General features: G+C 32.6%; 1 protein-coding gene across 4 annotated transcripts in view; it reads right to left on the reverse strand.

Moving 5' to 3' along the window:
- LOC132700179 (diacylglycerol kinase 1) overlaps positions 1 to 14,931 on the reverse strand; it is a 153,876-nt gene that overhangs the window by 27,584 nt on the left and 111,361 nt on the right. For all 4 annotated transcript variants that reach the window (XM_060667369.1, XM_060667351.1, XM_060667360.1 and 1 more), the window contains exons 6-10: positions 14,069 to 14,230; positions 7,699 to 7,815; positions 7,086 to 7,210; positions 2,929 to 3,166; positions 2,303 to 2,502 (exon numbers count right to left, since the gene is read on the reverse strand). In XM_060667369.1, coding sequence (XP_060523352.1) covers positions 2,303 to 2,502; positions 2,929 to 3,166; positions 7,086 to 7,210; positions 7,699 to 7,815; positions 14,069 to 14,230 — 842 coding nt within the window. The remainder of the gene's footprint in view (positions 1 to 2,302; positions 2,503 to 2,928; positions 3,167 to 7,085; positions 7,211 to 7,698; positions 7,816 to 14,068; positions 14,231 to 14,931) is intronic.

The following is a 14,931-nucleotide window of genomic DNA, read 5'->3' on the forward strand; positions in this document are numbered from 1 at the left end:
AGCAAAGTGGGTTCCATGGGGCCACAATGACAGAATTATAACCGTTTAGTCTAGACCGATAATATGGGAGAGTATCACCCACTTTAAGCTAAGGGCGCTGATATAAATGAATATTTCTGTGCTGTTGTGCTGCTTATAAAGGTTCTAAGCAGAAACCATTTTTTATACTCAACTTTATTTTTTAATTTTTTCACATTACTAAAATGTTTATGCAGGAGGAATATGTATCATTAAAATTCGTTTCTTTTACAAATATCTACTTTACAAAATTAATAATTATTCTAGGTCTAACAGCGACCACAAATCTTATATTTTAGATATGACATGATTAAATGGATAGTCAATTGAGATATGGTCTGTTCATAGATATAAGAAAGTGACTAAGTGCTTTTAAATGGGATTATCCAAGGGTGGTCATTAACATACAATGCAACAAGATTGCTACCTAAAGTTTCGGAATTTAAATTCAGGCAAAATTGTGGTGCGTAATAGAAAATAATTTTATACCTACCTGTGTTTAATATTCTTTCGTTTGGTATACTACTTAGTTTAAGTTTATTAGTAATCATTCTTATTTCGTGTGTAATACAGCGTGTGTTGAATCGTGTGCGAATTATGAAAAATATGTATGAGTCTGGTGTATCTCAGGAGATGCTCCGGCCCAAATGTAGAAAACACTATTCTATTGAGGAGGCTTGAAAAAGATGAAACCGGTGTTAAATGTTTCAGAACTACCTTATGGAAGTGTATTCAACACATGGGTTTTAGATTTAAAAAAATTGACAAAAGGTAAGTTTTGGTTAGCTACATACAGAAATCTGCCATTCGTCGTAACAATGTTTTTCCCAGTGTTAACTCCAATGTCCTTAAACTTATAGAAACTGAAGTTTTTAACATCCCTCCACAAAGTTGGGCAAATTATGTTAAACATATAGAAAAAGCAGAACGATCGTATATGCAAATAATATAGAACAAATAATAATTAGAACAGGCGATGATAGCGATAGTGATACTAATATATTATGTGAATAATTTTAAGTAATTTAAGTAGGTAATAAAAATAATTTGTAATTTTATTTTAGATTTAAACATAAATACATACATAAATAAATAAATATTGTTTAGTATCTTTCCTAACAAAACCCCAAATAATTAAATTCTAAGCAAAGTGCGGACCTGTTCGGCCATATTTCATTCTTACAGCTTGCCCGGGTCTTTCCTTAATTCGTATCAGTTAGTCACTTTCTTATATCTATGAACAGACTTTACCCTCGTGAAATAAACTATGTTTCAAGCATATTCTGAGCAAAGTTCTCATATCGAAGAGACCCGACAAGCCCTTAGTATTTTTGGGTCAGCACACCGATCATATTCTTAAAGCACATGATTACCATTTGCTCATTTTACAACGATGCATAAAAATTTTGATCCGTCAGAAGATTCTTTCAGATTTTTGATATTTTGAATATGGATGCTGAATTTGTTTGTTTCCTGTTGATTATGTTGATCTGTTTAGAAAGAAAATACATTTTATCGCCTCAGACATAGAACCAACCAGAAAATATGATTGTTTATATTGGTTTCCGGTTTCAACTAATTTTTTTTTCGACAACTGAATTTCAGATTTTAGAATTAAAATTTTTCTTCGCAGAATGTTTTTAACATAGAAACACTGGAAAGTGAGTTCCTAGAATATACCGGAACAAAGTTGGCACCTTACACATTAGAAATTAAAAAGAAATGCTATGGTAAAGTATAGTAACTGTTCTACAGTTACTTCTACGGTAATTTCCGCTGTTTCGAAAATAATTCTGCGCCACTATTAGGTCAACTAACTCTCTGGTCTTCGAGCATTATTTTAGAAACAAAACAATTTACTGAAATTTTTTTAATTTAAAAAAATAGAAACTTACAGGGCCAATTAAAAAAAAAACATCTATTTTTGACGTTAGAGACCTCACTAACCAACATAACCAAACCAAAAATAAAACGATAAAACTGCTTTGACTCATTGATTTTGACGTTGACGATTCATCCGTTAACAAATTTCGCAGATAAATTTATCCACTAGTTTCCAACCGATTGACAATTAATCTACGTTTACATAGACACCACGCTTCAAACTGTTGCGAAAGTTAGTTTTGCGCGATTAAACTATTTAATTCGAGAAATTTTATACGTGAAACGCAAGACTGCACGAATTCGATTTTGGCGCAAAACGAAATTTAATTCAAAGTTTTACCGCGAGGCTGTGAGCGACTTATCCAGTTGCGATTCTAAATCCCAATCATAGATTACTTACGGTAATCTGACACCATCTACAGTGTAATCCGGTAACTCCAGCCTTTACGGGTTTCCGACACCTGCCGCATTTTCCGTGGCAATTTCCCTCTACCCAGTGGTGGAGGAGGGTTTGCGATGATTTTTTACTTTTGACGTACGTTGCTATGCAGCTGGCAGGAGCTCTGGCAACGCAACGTTCATGGACGGTGTATTTACAAACTGCAAGAAAGAGTCATTTTTCATTCCTATAACCTGATAAATGATGTTTGGCAATATACAGGGTGTCTCTGAAAAGTTCGGAGAAATTATATCCCTTTTATTTACCCCGTGTGACGGTCTAATAAGTTTATATATATTTAATTGTTGAGACGTGCCTGCATTGATGTCTGAGAAATGATGGAAGTATTGTTATTTCTATCCAATAAATAAAACAGAATTAAAAATAGAAAAATTTAAGATAAGTAATAAATTGTCCATTTCTAGTAAAATAAGGTAAATAACATTAATTTTAGACATTAATTAAATTAGGCTATTTTAGCGCAATTGTTTTTCCTCTTAAAATACTTCAATTGTAAAATTAATATCAGTTTCCTCAATCCAGTTTCAGCGCATTCGCATATTAATAACTTATATTAGGAGACTTACAAATACAACAAAGACCCTTTTTGCCTAACCCGACCAGCATATTCAAACACAAGTTACAGTAGGCAGGTCTACTAAAATGTTTCAGTCGCCACAAGTGTTTGCCATCTTCTTTAACATTTGAATCGAGACCCAACAGGACGAGCAAGGGAATTGTGGTTAATCCTCCCCTTTTCCATTCCTCGAGGGACACGAGACCGTCCTTGTTGAAGTCGATTTCGACCATCATGTCCTGGAGGATCTGAAAATAAATGAGATTTGAATTAGTAGAGATTGCAAAACGGTTGCGCTAGGCGAGATAGTGAGCCAATAATGAAAACGTTCTTTTTTAGAAGCGCTTAATTTTCAATGGGGAATGCTTCACACGCAAAAATATACAAACAAAGAGGTAATGTATTCTAACGGTTAGTTTTAGAACGGTAATCTAAATTAGTCTACAGAGAACAACAGCGGTAGTAGTAGCTGTATCGAACTTCATCTTAGCATTCTCATTAATCGAGAATGTTTTTGGATTATAATAAGAAAAATTGACAGCTTTCGGTTTTTTAACACCGCAATTACAAATTTGAAACTTAATTGGACATTTCTCCTAGAGGACGCTAGTTTCACTGTATAACTTAGTTAAATCGAATCATATTTCCAATCGAGTTATGATTAAAACTCGATGAAAATCTGAAAGAATGTTCAATTTTACATAGAAAAAGGATTGCTATTAAGGCCACCTAACTCTATCGATTTTTAGCATATTTGCATTTACAAAGTTCAAGGTATTCTTTGTTTTATTTATTATTATTTTTTTTAATAAATATTTAAAAGATGGAAAGGTACTCCCTCCAATGGATTCTTTGCCGCATATACATGGAATGCAGTAAACTTCTGGTATCTTAAATGGCAATTTTGTCTTTAACGGATCGAAGACATTGAGAAGATTTTGGTATTTTGTGGTATTTTGATATGTGGTCAGTCATGTTTTGAATGTAAAGAAGGACAACAGTGGCGAGTAGCGGGTTGCTTTCTGTCGCATTGTTTGTGGAAGGTTGTGTTGAAGTGATTTTTCTGATAGAACGCTTACTATCTCTAATGTGGAAATTATTATTATTATTGTTATTATATAATGGGTTTTAACTCTGGCTTCAGTGACTTGGGTTGAGATTTTTATGGCTCTGTATAGTTGATAACCGACGTTTTTTGGCCCTAGAAAATCAGTTTTTGCGTTTAACTTATCCTTGCCCCACAGATTATCCCAAGAGAGGAAATCATTTAAAATGTCGAGTCTATCTTAAACAAACTGCCATCTTAAACAGCCAATGCAATTCGATTAGAAACCGCAAAATTCAAACTTCCAAAATCTAATATTCCAAAGGCTGAGCGCGTTGCCCTAAAATCTCTAAATTCTAATCCCGACATCATAATTCTAAAAGCACATAAAGGAAATGCTACGGTGGTCATGAACACAAGTGCATATAAGGGGAAAATTCGAGATATTCTTATAGACAGATCCTATCGTCTCATCATCATTTATCATCATCTATGGAACGCAACCTTAACCTATTATTAAGGCTTCTGATCTACCAGAAAAATTCTGCCACCCCTCTCAATTTTCTCGTCTTAACGGACGACCTAAGATACGCAAATCAGGATTACCCCTTAGACCTATTGTCAGCACTATTGGTTCTCGAATATATTGTCTAGCAAAATATCTAACTTCTATATTAAAATCCTTTACAGGGATAACTGGTAGTTTCGTAGTTAATTTCTTTCATTTCAATGAACAATTAAAAACCATTACATTAGATTCAAACAGTTACTTCGACGCTACTAAAGTCACAATTTCTTGTAACGGTTAAATTTATGATCAAACGTAGGGAACACCTATGAGGTCTCTATTATCACCAGTCAGAATATATTTATGGCATTTGAGAAAAAAACTTTTTCTTAGCCATTTAAACTTTATACACCCTAATATACGTTTTACTATTGAATTAGAAACAAATAATAATCTCCCATTTTTCTGTTTACAGAAAACCTACGCACCCAGACCGATACCCTAATGCATTATCACATCACCATCCGGCATAAAAATCATCATATCCACTCCCCGTAAAATCATCTCAACCTGAGTCACTCTAATAATTTCCACATTATTATTAAGCGTTCTATCACAAAAATCACTTCAACACAACCCCCCAAAGACAATCAGTACGAAAGCAACCCCACATTTGCCACTGCTGTCATTCCCTTGCATTCAAAACGTTACCGATCACATATTAAAAGTTCTTAAGAAATATAACTTCAAAACCACCCAACTTGTCACAAGATCTCTCAACATCTTCGATACGTCAAAGACGAAATTCCGTTTGAGATACCATTCCATGCATACGCAGCAAAGAATACATTGGAGACACCGGACGAAAAATATCAACTAGGCTCAATAAATTCATCAGCAGTTGCGGAACACAATCGTGAAACCGGATATCAAATGTTATTCGATAAATCTAAAATTCTTGCATGTAATCAATTCTTCTACCATAAAAAAATCAGAGAATATATAGAAATCTATAAACAACCAAACAATCTTAACCGCGGTCAGGCCTTTACCTTTCACCAATATGGGAATCAGTCATCCGAGACAATGTTTCCACCCCCCTCAAACAATATATAAGCAGCAGGTACAGAGGAGAATGCAAACCAGTTTAAATTAAGCTCTGAAGAAGCCAACATCATGATTCGCAAGTTGGATTTCTACCGACCCAAGATGAATACAAGTAGGCTTGTGTCAGAATTTGTCATATTTTTAGTGTTTTTGACCAAGCAAATTATATACCCAAATCGATGGCAACATAATCTTAAACGTTTTAGATATTTTTGCAACCTTTTAGGATAATTTAGCCGGGAAAAAATAGTGCTTCAAAAATTATTTCCGTTGATGAAGAAGACGAAATTTCACTTCCATGATTCGGAATATAAAGGTTTGGGTACTCCATCCATACCCATCCTAGCTTTACATTGCCTAGAGCAGCGGTCAACCTGTCGATAGCGAGCTACCGGTACCTCGCGGAGGCAATTCTGGTAGCTCCCACGACGATTTTAATTTTAAAAATACAATCTGCAAAAATCAGAGAAGCTTCAAAATTCCACAAAAAAATTTGTCAAGTGGCTTCCGTGTGGGTAGCTCACTGTTTATTCCAAAATTAACAAAGTAGATAAATACATTGAAGAGGCCTAGAGACTTGCTTACAATTTACTCAATTTTTGCCAAATTATGTGAACCGAAAACCAAAATTAAAAAACAAATAAGATTTTTTTTCCAGTGTGGCTACATTTACAAGACAAGAGAAATCTTTTGAAGTTTGAAGTTTTTTTTATGATTTCTAAATTTAGTATTTTTAGATATTGGATTTATATATCTTCCCGTACCTTTTCTGCTATACGTTAAACTTTTTAAACTCAAACAATTCAAAAACCGATAGAGTTAAACGTCCTACTCAAGAGTAACTTAACAATGAAACAATGAATATTCTGCAAGATTTTCAACATGTTTTAACCACAAAAAAATGGTTCGATTTATCTAAGTAATAGGATGAAGCTAGCGCCCTGTACGCGGAACGTCCAAATAAGCTTTAAATTCGTAATTTTCGGAACCATGGACATTTATATGAATCACTCTGTACATTAAATTACTTTTTGAAAAGTCTGACGTCTGGGTACGTTTTTCTTTGAGCCAACAGATTGAAATTCGTTTTAGTGCACTTTATCACTTCACAAATTTTTATTTCGTTTATTTTAGTACATTTTGGGATAAAAGAGAATTATAGAAAAAATCTGAGTGCAAAAATGTGCCCTAACAGCGTTTTTATCTGGATTCAAACTTTCGTAAAAAAGGTGGAGGCAATTTTAGAAATGGGCGAAAAATAAGGTTTTGATAGTCCATGACTTCGATTTTTAATTACGACCAATATAACCAACTACACGTCTGGAGTTGATTTTTTACTTTTAAAATGCAGCTTAGTGATGTTTGCGCGCTTGAATATTTGTTAACGGGAAATGTATATTACAAGATCAGTTCTTTCGCAAAATTAAAAGCACTCTTGGGATGGTAGATCAGACCCAAAGCAAATATTAGCATTAGACTCAAAAATTAACATTTTACATGTACTTACAGGCTTTAATTCGGATACGTCCCAACCCAGATATTCAGCGACAGTCATCATCTGGTTGACAATGCTATCCACTTCCGTTTTATCTAGGTAACCATTGTCGTCACTATCATAGAGCCGGAACATAACTAAAATAAATACGACAATAATAAAGAAAAACAAATCAAAGAAGTGTTACATATAGGGCTTTTTGACAAATATTCGTTTAAAATTTCGGAAGAAATTTTGAGTTGAATTGCTGGTTCTTCTGTTATGATCGGTTAAATTATAAGAAAAAATTGAGACACTTCCCAAAAGGAAAGAAAAAATCTTTTAGCAAAATTAAAAACTGGTTATCTGAATTTGAGAATGAACTGAAAATTTTCAGCATATATTGAGTTTATGAAAATTTTCAGCGCCAATTAATTTTTTTGCAGGAACTGGCCATTCGGCTAAAATACGAAAATCTTTTTTAAAGCGGAATCAAAGAGACGGATAAGATTTCGGTAAAAATAAATGTCAAACAAACATTAATCATCTTACTTTAGGCAAGGTACCGAAAACTTTTTCTAAACATCTAAACCGTAAGAGAAAAATCCAATAAAAAAGCAATAAAAAAAAGAAGTTTGAAACTCACATTCCAACTTGTCTTCCGGTCGTCCCGCTTCCAGCAAAGATAAGTAACAAACGATGTCTTTTAATGACACTTTCAGCGAGTTTACATCGAGGGAATTCTCCACGAGGTGGCGTACTTCTGAAAATCCAATAAATAACAATGAAGTCAAGGTTCATGATTTCATGTGACAAAAATTGACTCACTAATGAACGAAATTTATTTTTATTTGCTTTACTTTCATGACCGATATACAATTTCATTATTTATTACTATTATTACAAGGGATAATATGCAAACGATAAATCTATTATGCTCAACGTGAGAATGTACGCCGAACATCATATAAACAAGTAAAAGTGACAAATTAATGTCCTCCATAAATGCTTTTAGTTGATGCTGCTATTGAACGCAATGGTGTTTAAGCAACGCTTAAATACAGCCAAGTTTGCTAAACACCTAGTGGAAAAAAAACCTTTCCTTTTTCCAACATAGCGATTGCAAAATTTGCGATATCCTGTTTTAATATCGTACCGTACCTACTTTTTGGAACTTTATCAATATAGATTGAAAATTGATGTGGGAATCAAACCCAAAAGTTGTTACATATTTAACAAAAGGATGAAAAAATTAGGTAAAGTAAAACTTACTCCAATTGCCTTACAGTATTTATTCTCTCATAACAGGAATTGGAACTTTTATGGCAACCAGGCGTGTTAATTTTGGTCAAGTTCTTATAGGTGCGACTATATTAGATTTTATTATTTGATTCCACCAATTTATCCATGAACCAGTAGGAACACTGGTCTCGGTGCGCTCAACACTCCGTTGTTGAGCGGACCGAGACTTTATAACGTAAATAAAAGTGATAAAAACTTCGACATACAGAATTAAACTAAAACTAGTACATTATAACTTCTGAATTTTGTTGTTGTGTTTGGTCTGCTTTTCAACCACTTTGAAAACGGAACCTCGAAAGCTATAATTAATTTGATAATATAATTTAATCTGAAAATTAAATTTTAACCATATAATTTAAATTCACAAAAGCAAAAATGTATATATCGTACACCAAGTTTAACACCTTATTTCAAGGGTTAACGTAACCTAAACTAATAACTTTAAAGTATATCTCGCCGATATTGAATGGGGCTCACAGAAAGAATTTCTGATATAAACTCTAAGATTTTGATGTCCGCATTAGTTGTCTTTTGTCGAAATAGAAATAGATATAGTGTATTTCAAGTTATTTGGGTTCGATTTAATAGTTGCGATCAAACTATATGTGTCGACCACACTGTAACAAACAAACAGCTAAGCAATAAAAAGATAGTAGGTCCATTTTTAGAAAAGGTGCATCAGATGTAGTATTATAATGCTCCCGATATACTTCCTTGGTTCAAAACTTCTAAAAGATTACTTGTTGTATTTTATATGTTTGCATAGTCTATTTCTATCGCACAATTTGAAGGAATGTTTGAAAGGAAGTTTCTTCAAAAAGTAATATCGCTGTATCGTCATACTAATTTCTGTTCGAGCTACAGTAAGTCACAATACAACTATTTGTTGACCCCCACATGCAAAACAGGTCCTTTTATTGAGAGGAGTTCTAGTTCGAGAATTAATTCTCTTCTATTTCTATGCATGTCCCCTGCCCTTGGAAAGTTTCTCGGGTTCAATAAATTGAGATACAAGTGCTCTTAACCGGCTACTACCTAGTAGTGCGCAGCTGCTTAGGAGATTGACTGGATTAAGGGGCGATTTGTCGTCGACCACCTTCATGTGCTTTCTGTACCTACAATAACCGGAAAAATTAATCCTTTCATTGGATAATGAAGATTAGAAGATATTTCGTCAACGTTTCGGTCACGGACGCCGCATAATATTTATACGTAAGCAATAGCACTATGTAACTAATTAAACGTATGTTTTGTTTATTGTAATATTTTTTTAATTATTTTTGAATGATTTAGATGATTTAGAAAAAGCAATTAGAATTTATTAAATTATTAATAATATATGTGTGTGATTTGGAAAATTACACATTATATTGCTACAAACAAAATCTACATCTATTTTACATTTAAAACCTTGCAGAAGGACGATTTTTTCTTTTATATTGACCATAAGATAAGATTGTACAAAATCATCCATAATTAATATCTAAATGGAACCTTTCCCAATGCTGTCCGCTCATGGCTTTAAGGCTTCCTCGAAAACAATTTAGGAGAGAATGCAAGAAATTAATTTTGAGCCAACCCACATTTTTGAAAGTTGTTAATAAATGTTCAACTTCCACCTCATTGTCATGTTGCCCAGAAAACACTTTGTAACAGTGCGACATGCATATAACATTTTTTCGATCAGATTACTTCTTTAGGTCTATTTCACCTCTAGAGTTGATCCACATTTGGGGTCCAATTTTTGTCAAGTTTTGCAAATGCCTAAATAACATCTATAGGTGTCCAGAGCTTTGTATTCTGAACCATTTCAAATATCACTTGCTTTTTGATATGTATATAAATATAAATTAGTTCGTGGAACCTTACAAATTCGTCTGGACTACATTTTAAGTCAAAATAAACAAGATATACTCGTTTTTCAACAGAACATTACATTACATTACATTACAGTTGGAGCACAGTTTTGGTACTACGCATCTTGGCTTATTTAAAAAATAAAAACCATGTAGCTATTAGCTATATAATGGTGATAGTACGGTAAAAATTGATGTGCCGAGGGAGAATATGGAAAATAGAGATCTCCACACACTTAACTCGTTTTTCAAAAATTATTTAACGAGATCTGGGCATATATTTAGAGAATACTCAAAATACTTAAATACTGAACTGAAACTTGTGAAATTGACAGCATTTTTTTATCGTTAGGTAGTACCGTTAAGTTGCTTTAAGCTTATGGTTGTAAATGCATACAATAAAAAATTTAAAATGTAAAATTTATGTTCACGATGCAAGGTCAAAAGAGAATTCAGTTTTTTTTTAAGAATGTGCATGCATAAATAAAATAAATTAACTGACAAATTCTTAGAAATGAAGTTATCTAAATATTTTCCATGAAGTACTCTAAAATACCCAATTACGCACGGTTCAAGCGCGCGGAAACTGTCACTGTCAGAAGTCAGCTTCGTTAGTCACAGGTTTGAGAGAGTTAATATTTGCAGAATATATGACTATTTCTGTTTTAACTGTGATTTTTGTCTTGTATGGTTTGTTCTCATACAATTTGTCATTCAGAGCGAACCTACAATATATCATCTAAATGTTAGTACCGTTTCATGTCCATTTCTAAAATTTATCTAAAAATTCTTTTTTTTTTGTTGCAAAAACTGATTTAAACTAATTACCTCATACATTCTTATTTCTATGATCAAATAAAAAAAATGCATACCTTTATGGTTAATATTTTAAGTTAACATTGAATTCCGCAATCTGCCTTGATATTTATGAAACGTCTAATGAATCATCTTGAAATTGTGTCATCTGAGAAATGTTTACAAACATGGAGTTGATGTAATAGTGCAAAGAGTTTATTTGATTTTAGAAATCAAATTTATTTTATGTCAGTACCGTGGAACGCTTAAGTTGAAATGATCTTTCTCGTTTAGACGCTTTGAAGTTAGCAGTCAAATCCTTTCGAGCTTTTATTTTTAAAGTAAAATGAATGATGATGATGATGAATAATATGCATAAAAAAATTTTAAAAGTCTAGTTTTCAAATCTCAGAAATTTTAAATAAAAAAGTAACAGAACGCAGACATCCATATACTAATTTAAAGTTCAAATATTTTTTATTAGCAAGTGTTATTATTCCCTCTTGATGATATTTTCAATGTTAGATTGTTAGTACACTGTATGTATTTCATAAATAACAAAATAAAATAGTTTAGAAATTGGGACAAAAGTTCTTTAACGTATAGTATTCTGAATCTATTATCATTTTTTTTTAATTGTAATTTGAATTACTATTTACAAATCATCTGAATTCCTCCTGCGGACGTTTCACCAATCATCCTGTTGGCTTTTTCACAAACGGTTTCATTTTAGCCCTGAGAGCAATAACTCACTTAGCAAATAGTGTTTAGTTTTTTTTGTGAATTTGTTTATATGATATGACCAATCAAAATGTTCATTGATGTAAATGTCGAGCAATTTAGCTCCCCCATCCTTGCCTTCAAACTCCTTGTGTTACGGTCACGTTTCATTTGATTGCTTTGTGAAGTACATCGATCTTATTTTTATTTAGAATTAATTTATTCTTTCTGACTGTGACTACTGTAAAGAATTCCTGAGGCTTCAAAATTAATTCCTGAAGTGTTTTACTTCAAATAATTAAAACAGTTTGGTCAGCATATTTAATCATCTAGATTACCTTTTAAGATCTTTGAGTTAATTATTCTATTAATAAGATATTAACAGTTTTTGGCATTTCCTCTTAAACTATACTATTCCAGTTCTTGAATAATAAGTTCCCTATTTAAACTATCACAGGTTTTAGATAAGTTTCAAAGGCTAATTAACCATTTTCAAGGTGTTTGAGCATTTTGATTTTCTGAATGAAGTGCAGTCTCCGTCGATTTTCTTTTTAAAAACCTATGTTGGTTCTTACTGAGAGATTACATTCAGAAGTCCACTAATCTGCTGTTCATTGCTAATTCAAATATCTTTGAAAATCCTGCTAGAAGGTTTATTGATATGTAATTGTCTAACAGCTCGGGTTTTATCAGTGCAGTTTGTAGCTATCAGGGAAAATTCATAATGTAAATTAATTATTGATTATGTTAAACAAAATCTTCCTTATTTTACCCATTGATATTTTAATAATACTGTTTGAAATTTCCAAAATACTGCGACTATGTTTTTTTAAAATTATTTTTAATATTTCGTCAACTTCATCCGGACTGACCAGTTTTAGAAACATTGTATTTACATTTTGTCTAATATCGTTACTAAAAGAAATTGATTTAATAAATCTGATACAACCATATAGCTATTAGATAATAATATAGTGGTTCTAGTACGATAAAAATTGAAGCGCCGCAGGCGGCATTGATATTTTCGTAGAGAAGGTAATTATTTTCCGCGCATACGTCTATATTTCACGCACTAACCTGCATTTTGCGCTTTTTTTTTCTAAACACCGACTTGTACACACTTATCTGGTTTTTCCACAACGAAACTTAGGCATATTTTATTAAACTACCCCCGAAAAATGTCACATCCGAACTTATTGACGATTTGTCGTTGGCCATGTTGGTTGTCGATTTGCGCCAGGTCATTGGCTAAAAACGATATTTTAAATGTTGCGACCTTCTTAATTTTTTTTTTCATAGTTGCTTCATAAGTTCCTGTATTATTGCCCTAGGCCCTATGTGTCTAATAGCTATATGGCCATGAGTGACGCGATTGTGGTCGCTTCCCTTGCCACCAGGCGGATTTTTCTGACATTATCGCAAAATCATATAGCAACTACAAGTATAGAGACCCTGCATATGTCAATAATACAAGAACTTACGCATAGACTTAACTTGTTTTCGAGGAACATTTAACGAGATCGAGATATATTCTGAGAAAATACTGCGGCATCAAATCTTATTGACGATCTGTTAGCGGCCATGTTGGTTTTTGAATGCCGCAAGGTCAGTGGCATTTTTTCATAGTTGCTTCATAAGTTTCTGTATTATCTGTATCTCTAGTAGCAGCATACAACCGTAAATAAAACATTTTTATATTTAATTATAATATCTTCACTACCACCTTCTATTTTTATTTCGGAGATTTCGGTGTTTCCCTTTATTTCTTTACAAATAGTCCACGAGCAATTAGGGTTGTCAGAACCGCCACACACATTTTTTTCACTGTTACATCCTATTTTGTTATGAATCATCATACCTTAATAAAGTTAAACCACCAAGCTTTTTGGGGACAGTTTTGATTGAATAAACTCTTAAACCAAAGACTTTTAAATGTATTGAGCATCAACATTGCGTTTGTTCACGTATGCTGTGTAATGTTTTGTATAAAGAAAGATACTGTTTTATTTTATCTATAGATGAAGAAATTTTGTTTGCATTACTGTTATTAAGTTGAGTTAATAATAATAATAAATAATAATAACAGTTATTATTATCATTTAATTCTAAAATCACACCTTTGGTCTTTAATCATACTTGCAATTATTATCATAATCAATGATATTTTGTGGTAGCCTTTTAAGCCAGAAGTAAATATCTTGAAAAATACTGTACGTAAATTTTCGTTTGTATTTCGTAATTGTTTGCTATGATGTATACTCGTCTCGACTTCGTAGTCCCGAATTTTCACCGCGAAGAGCCAACGAATAATTTAGTAACCGACGAATACATTCCTAACAATACCTTCAAATTTTCCGTTGTTTACCAGGAGCGAATTGTTCGATTTTTTCGAAGAATTCCGGGAGATCTGACTGTGGGAGGGCGACGTGTCCGTGCTTTTTTTGCCGACGGTTTCGTGACAGGAATACGAAGTGTGGGTTATTGTCAGCATCGGATGGACAGTGCCTGCAACGTACCAAGTAAATGGAAATAAATTGCTAACGAAAATTGCACTGGAATTTAATTATATCGAGTCCGAATTCGTAAATACGGGAAACCATTGAAAGCAAATGAACCAGTTGTCGTTATATATTTTCGGGGGATGAACTGCTTTTTAGATGACAATATAAACTGTTGCGTATTCGTAATACTAAAAAAACAATGGACAGTGATGGTACATGTGTGATGGCTTGTTTTAAAATTTTTATTATAGTAAACTAGGTACTGATTTTTTTGGTTGCTGAATATTAAATAGAAAATTAAAATTTTGAGTAATGTAAACTCTCTTTACCCGAACCTTTCTGTTTAAATTACATTCAAAAAAATGGTTAATTTCAAGAAGGTACAGTTATTTTATTATTTTATTTTTTTTGTGTTTTCTAAATAAAATTTTAAAGCTGTTAGTTGCTTTGGTATTTAAACATTTTCAGATAATTTATTGAATTGACAATTGTGAGTTGTGAATGATGGCTTTCTCTTATACTTCTTGACATTGGTACAAATTCTATTATTATAACTTACAAGTTTTGGTCTGCTTAAAGGCCAATTAGGTACAATAACACGAATATTAACAATAATAATAGATAAGAATTTTACAAATTAACATACACTTCACAAGTAATATATTCATTCTACAACCACAAGTAACTAATCAAAACTAACTGAAG

Source organism: Cylas formicarius, unplaced genomic scaffold, assembly GCF_029955315.1.
Source record: "Cylas formicarius isolate icCylForm1 unplaced genomic scaffold, icCylForm1.1 PGA_scaffold_10__41_contigs__length_53128322, whole genome shotgun sequence".
NCBI lineage: Eukaryota > Metazoa > Arthropoda > Insecta > Coleoptera > Brentidae > Cylas > Cylas formicarius.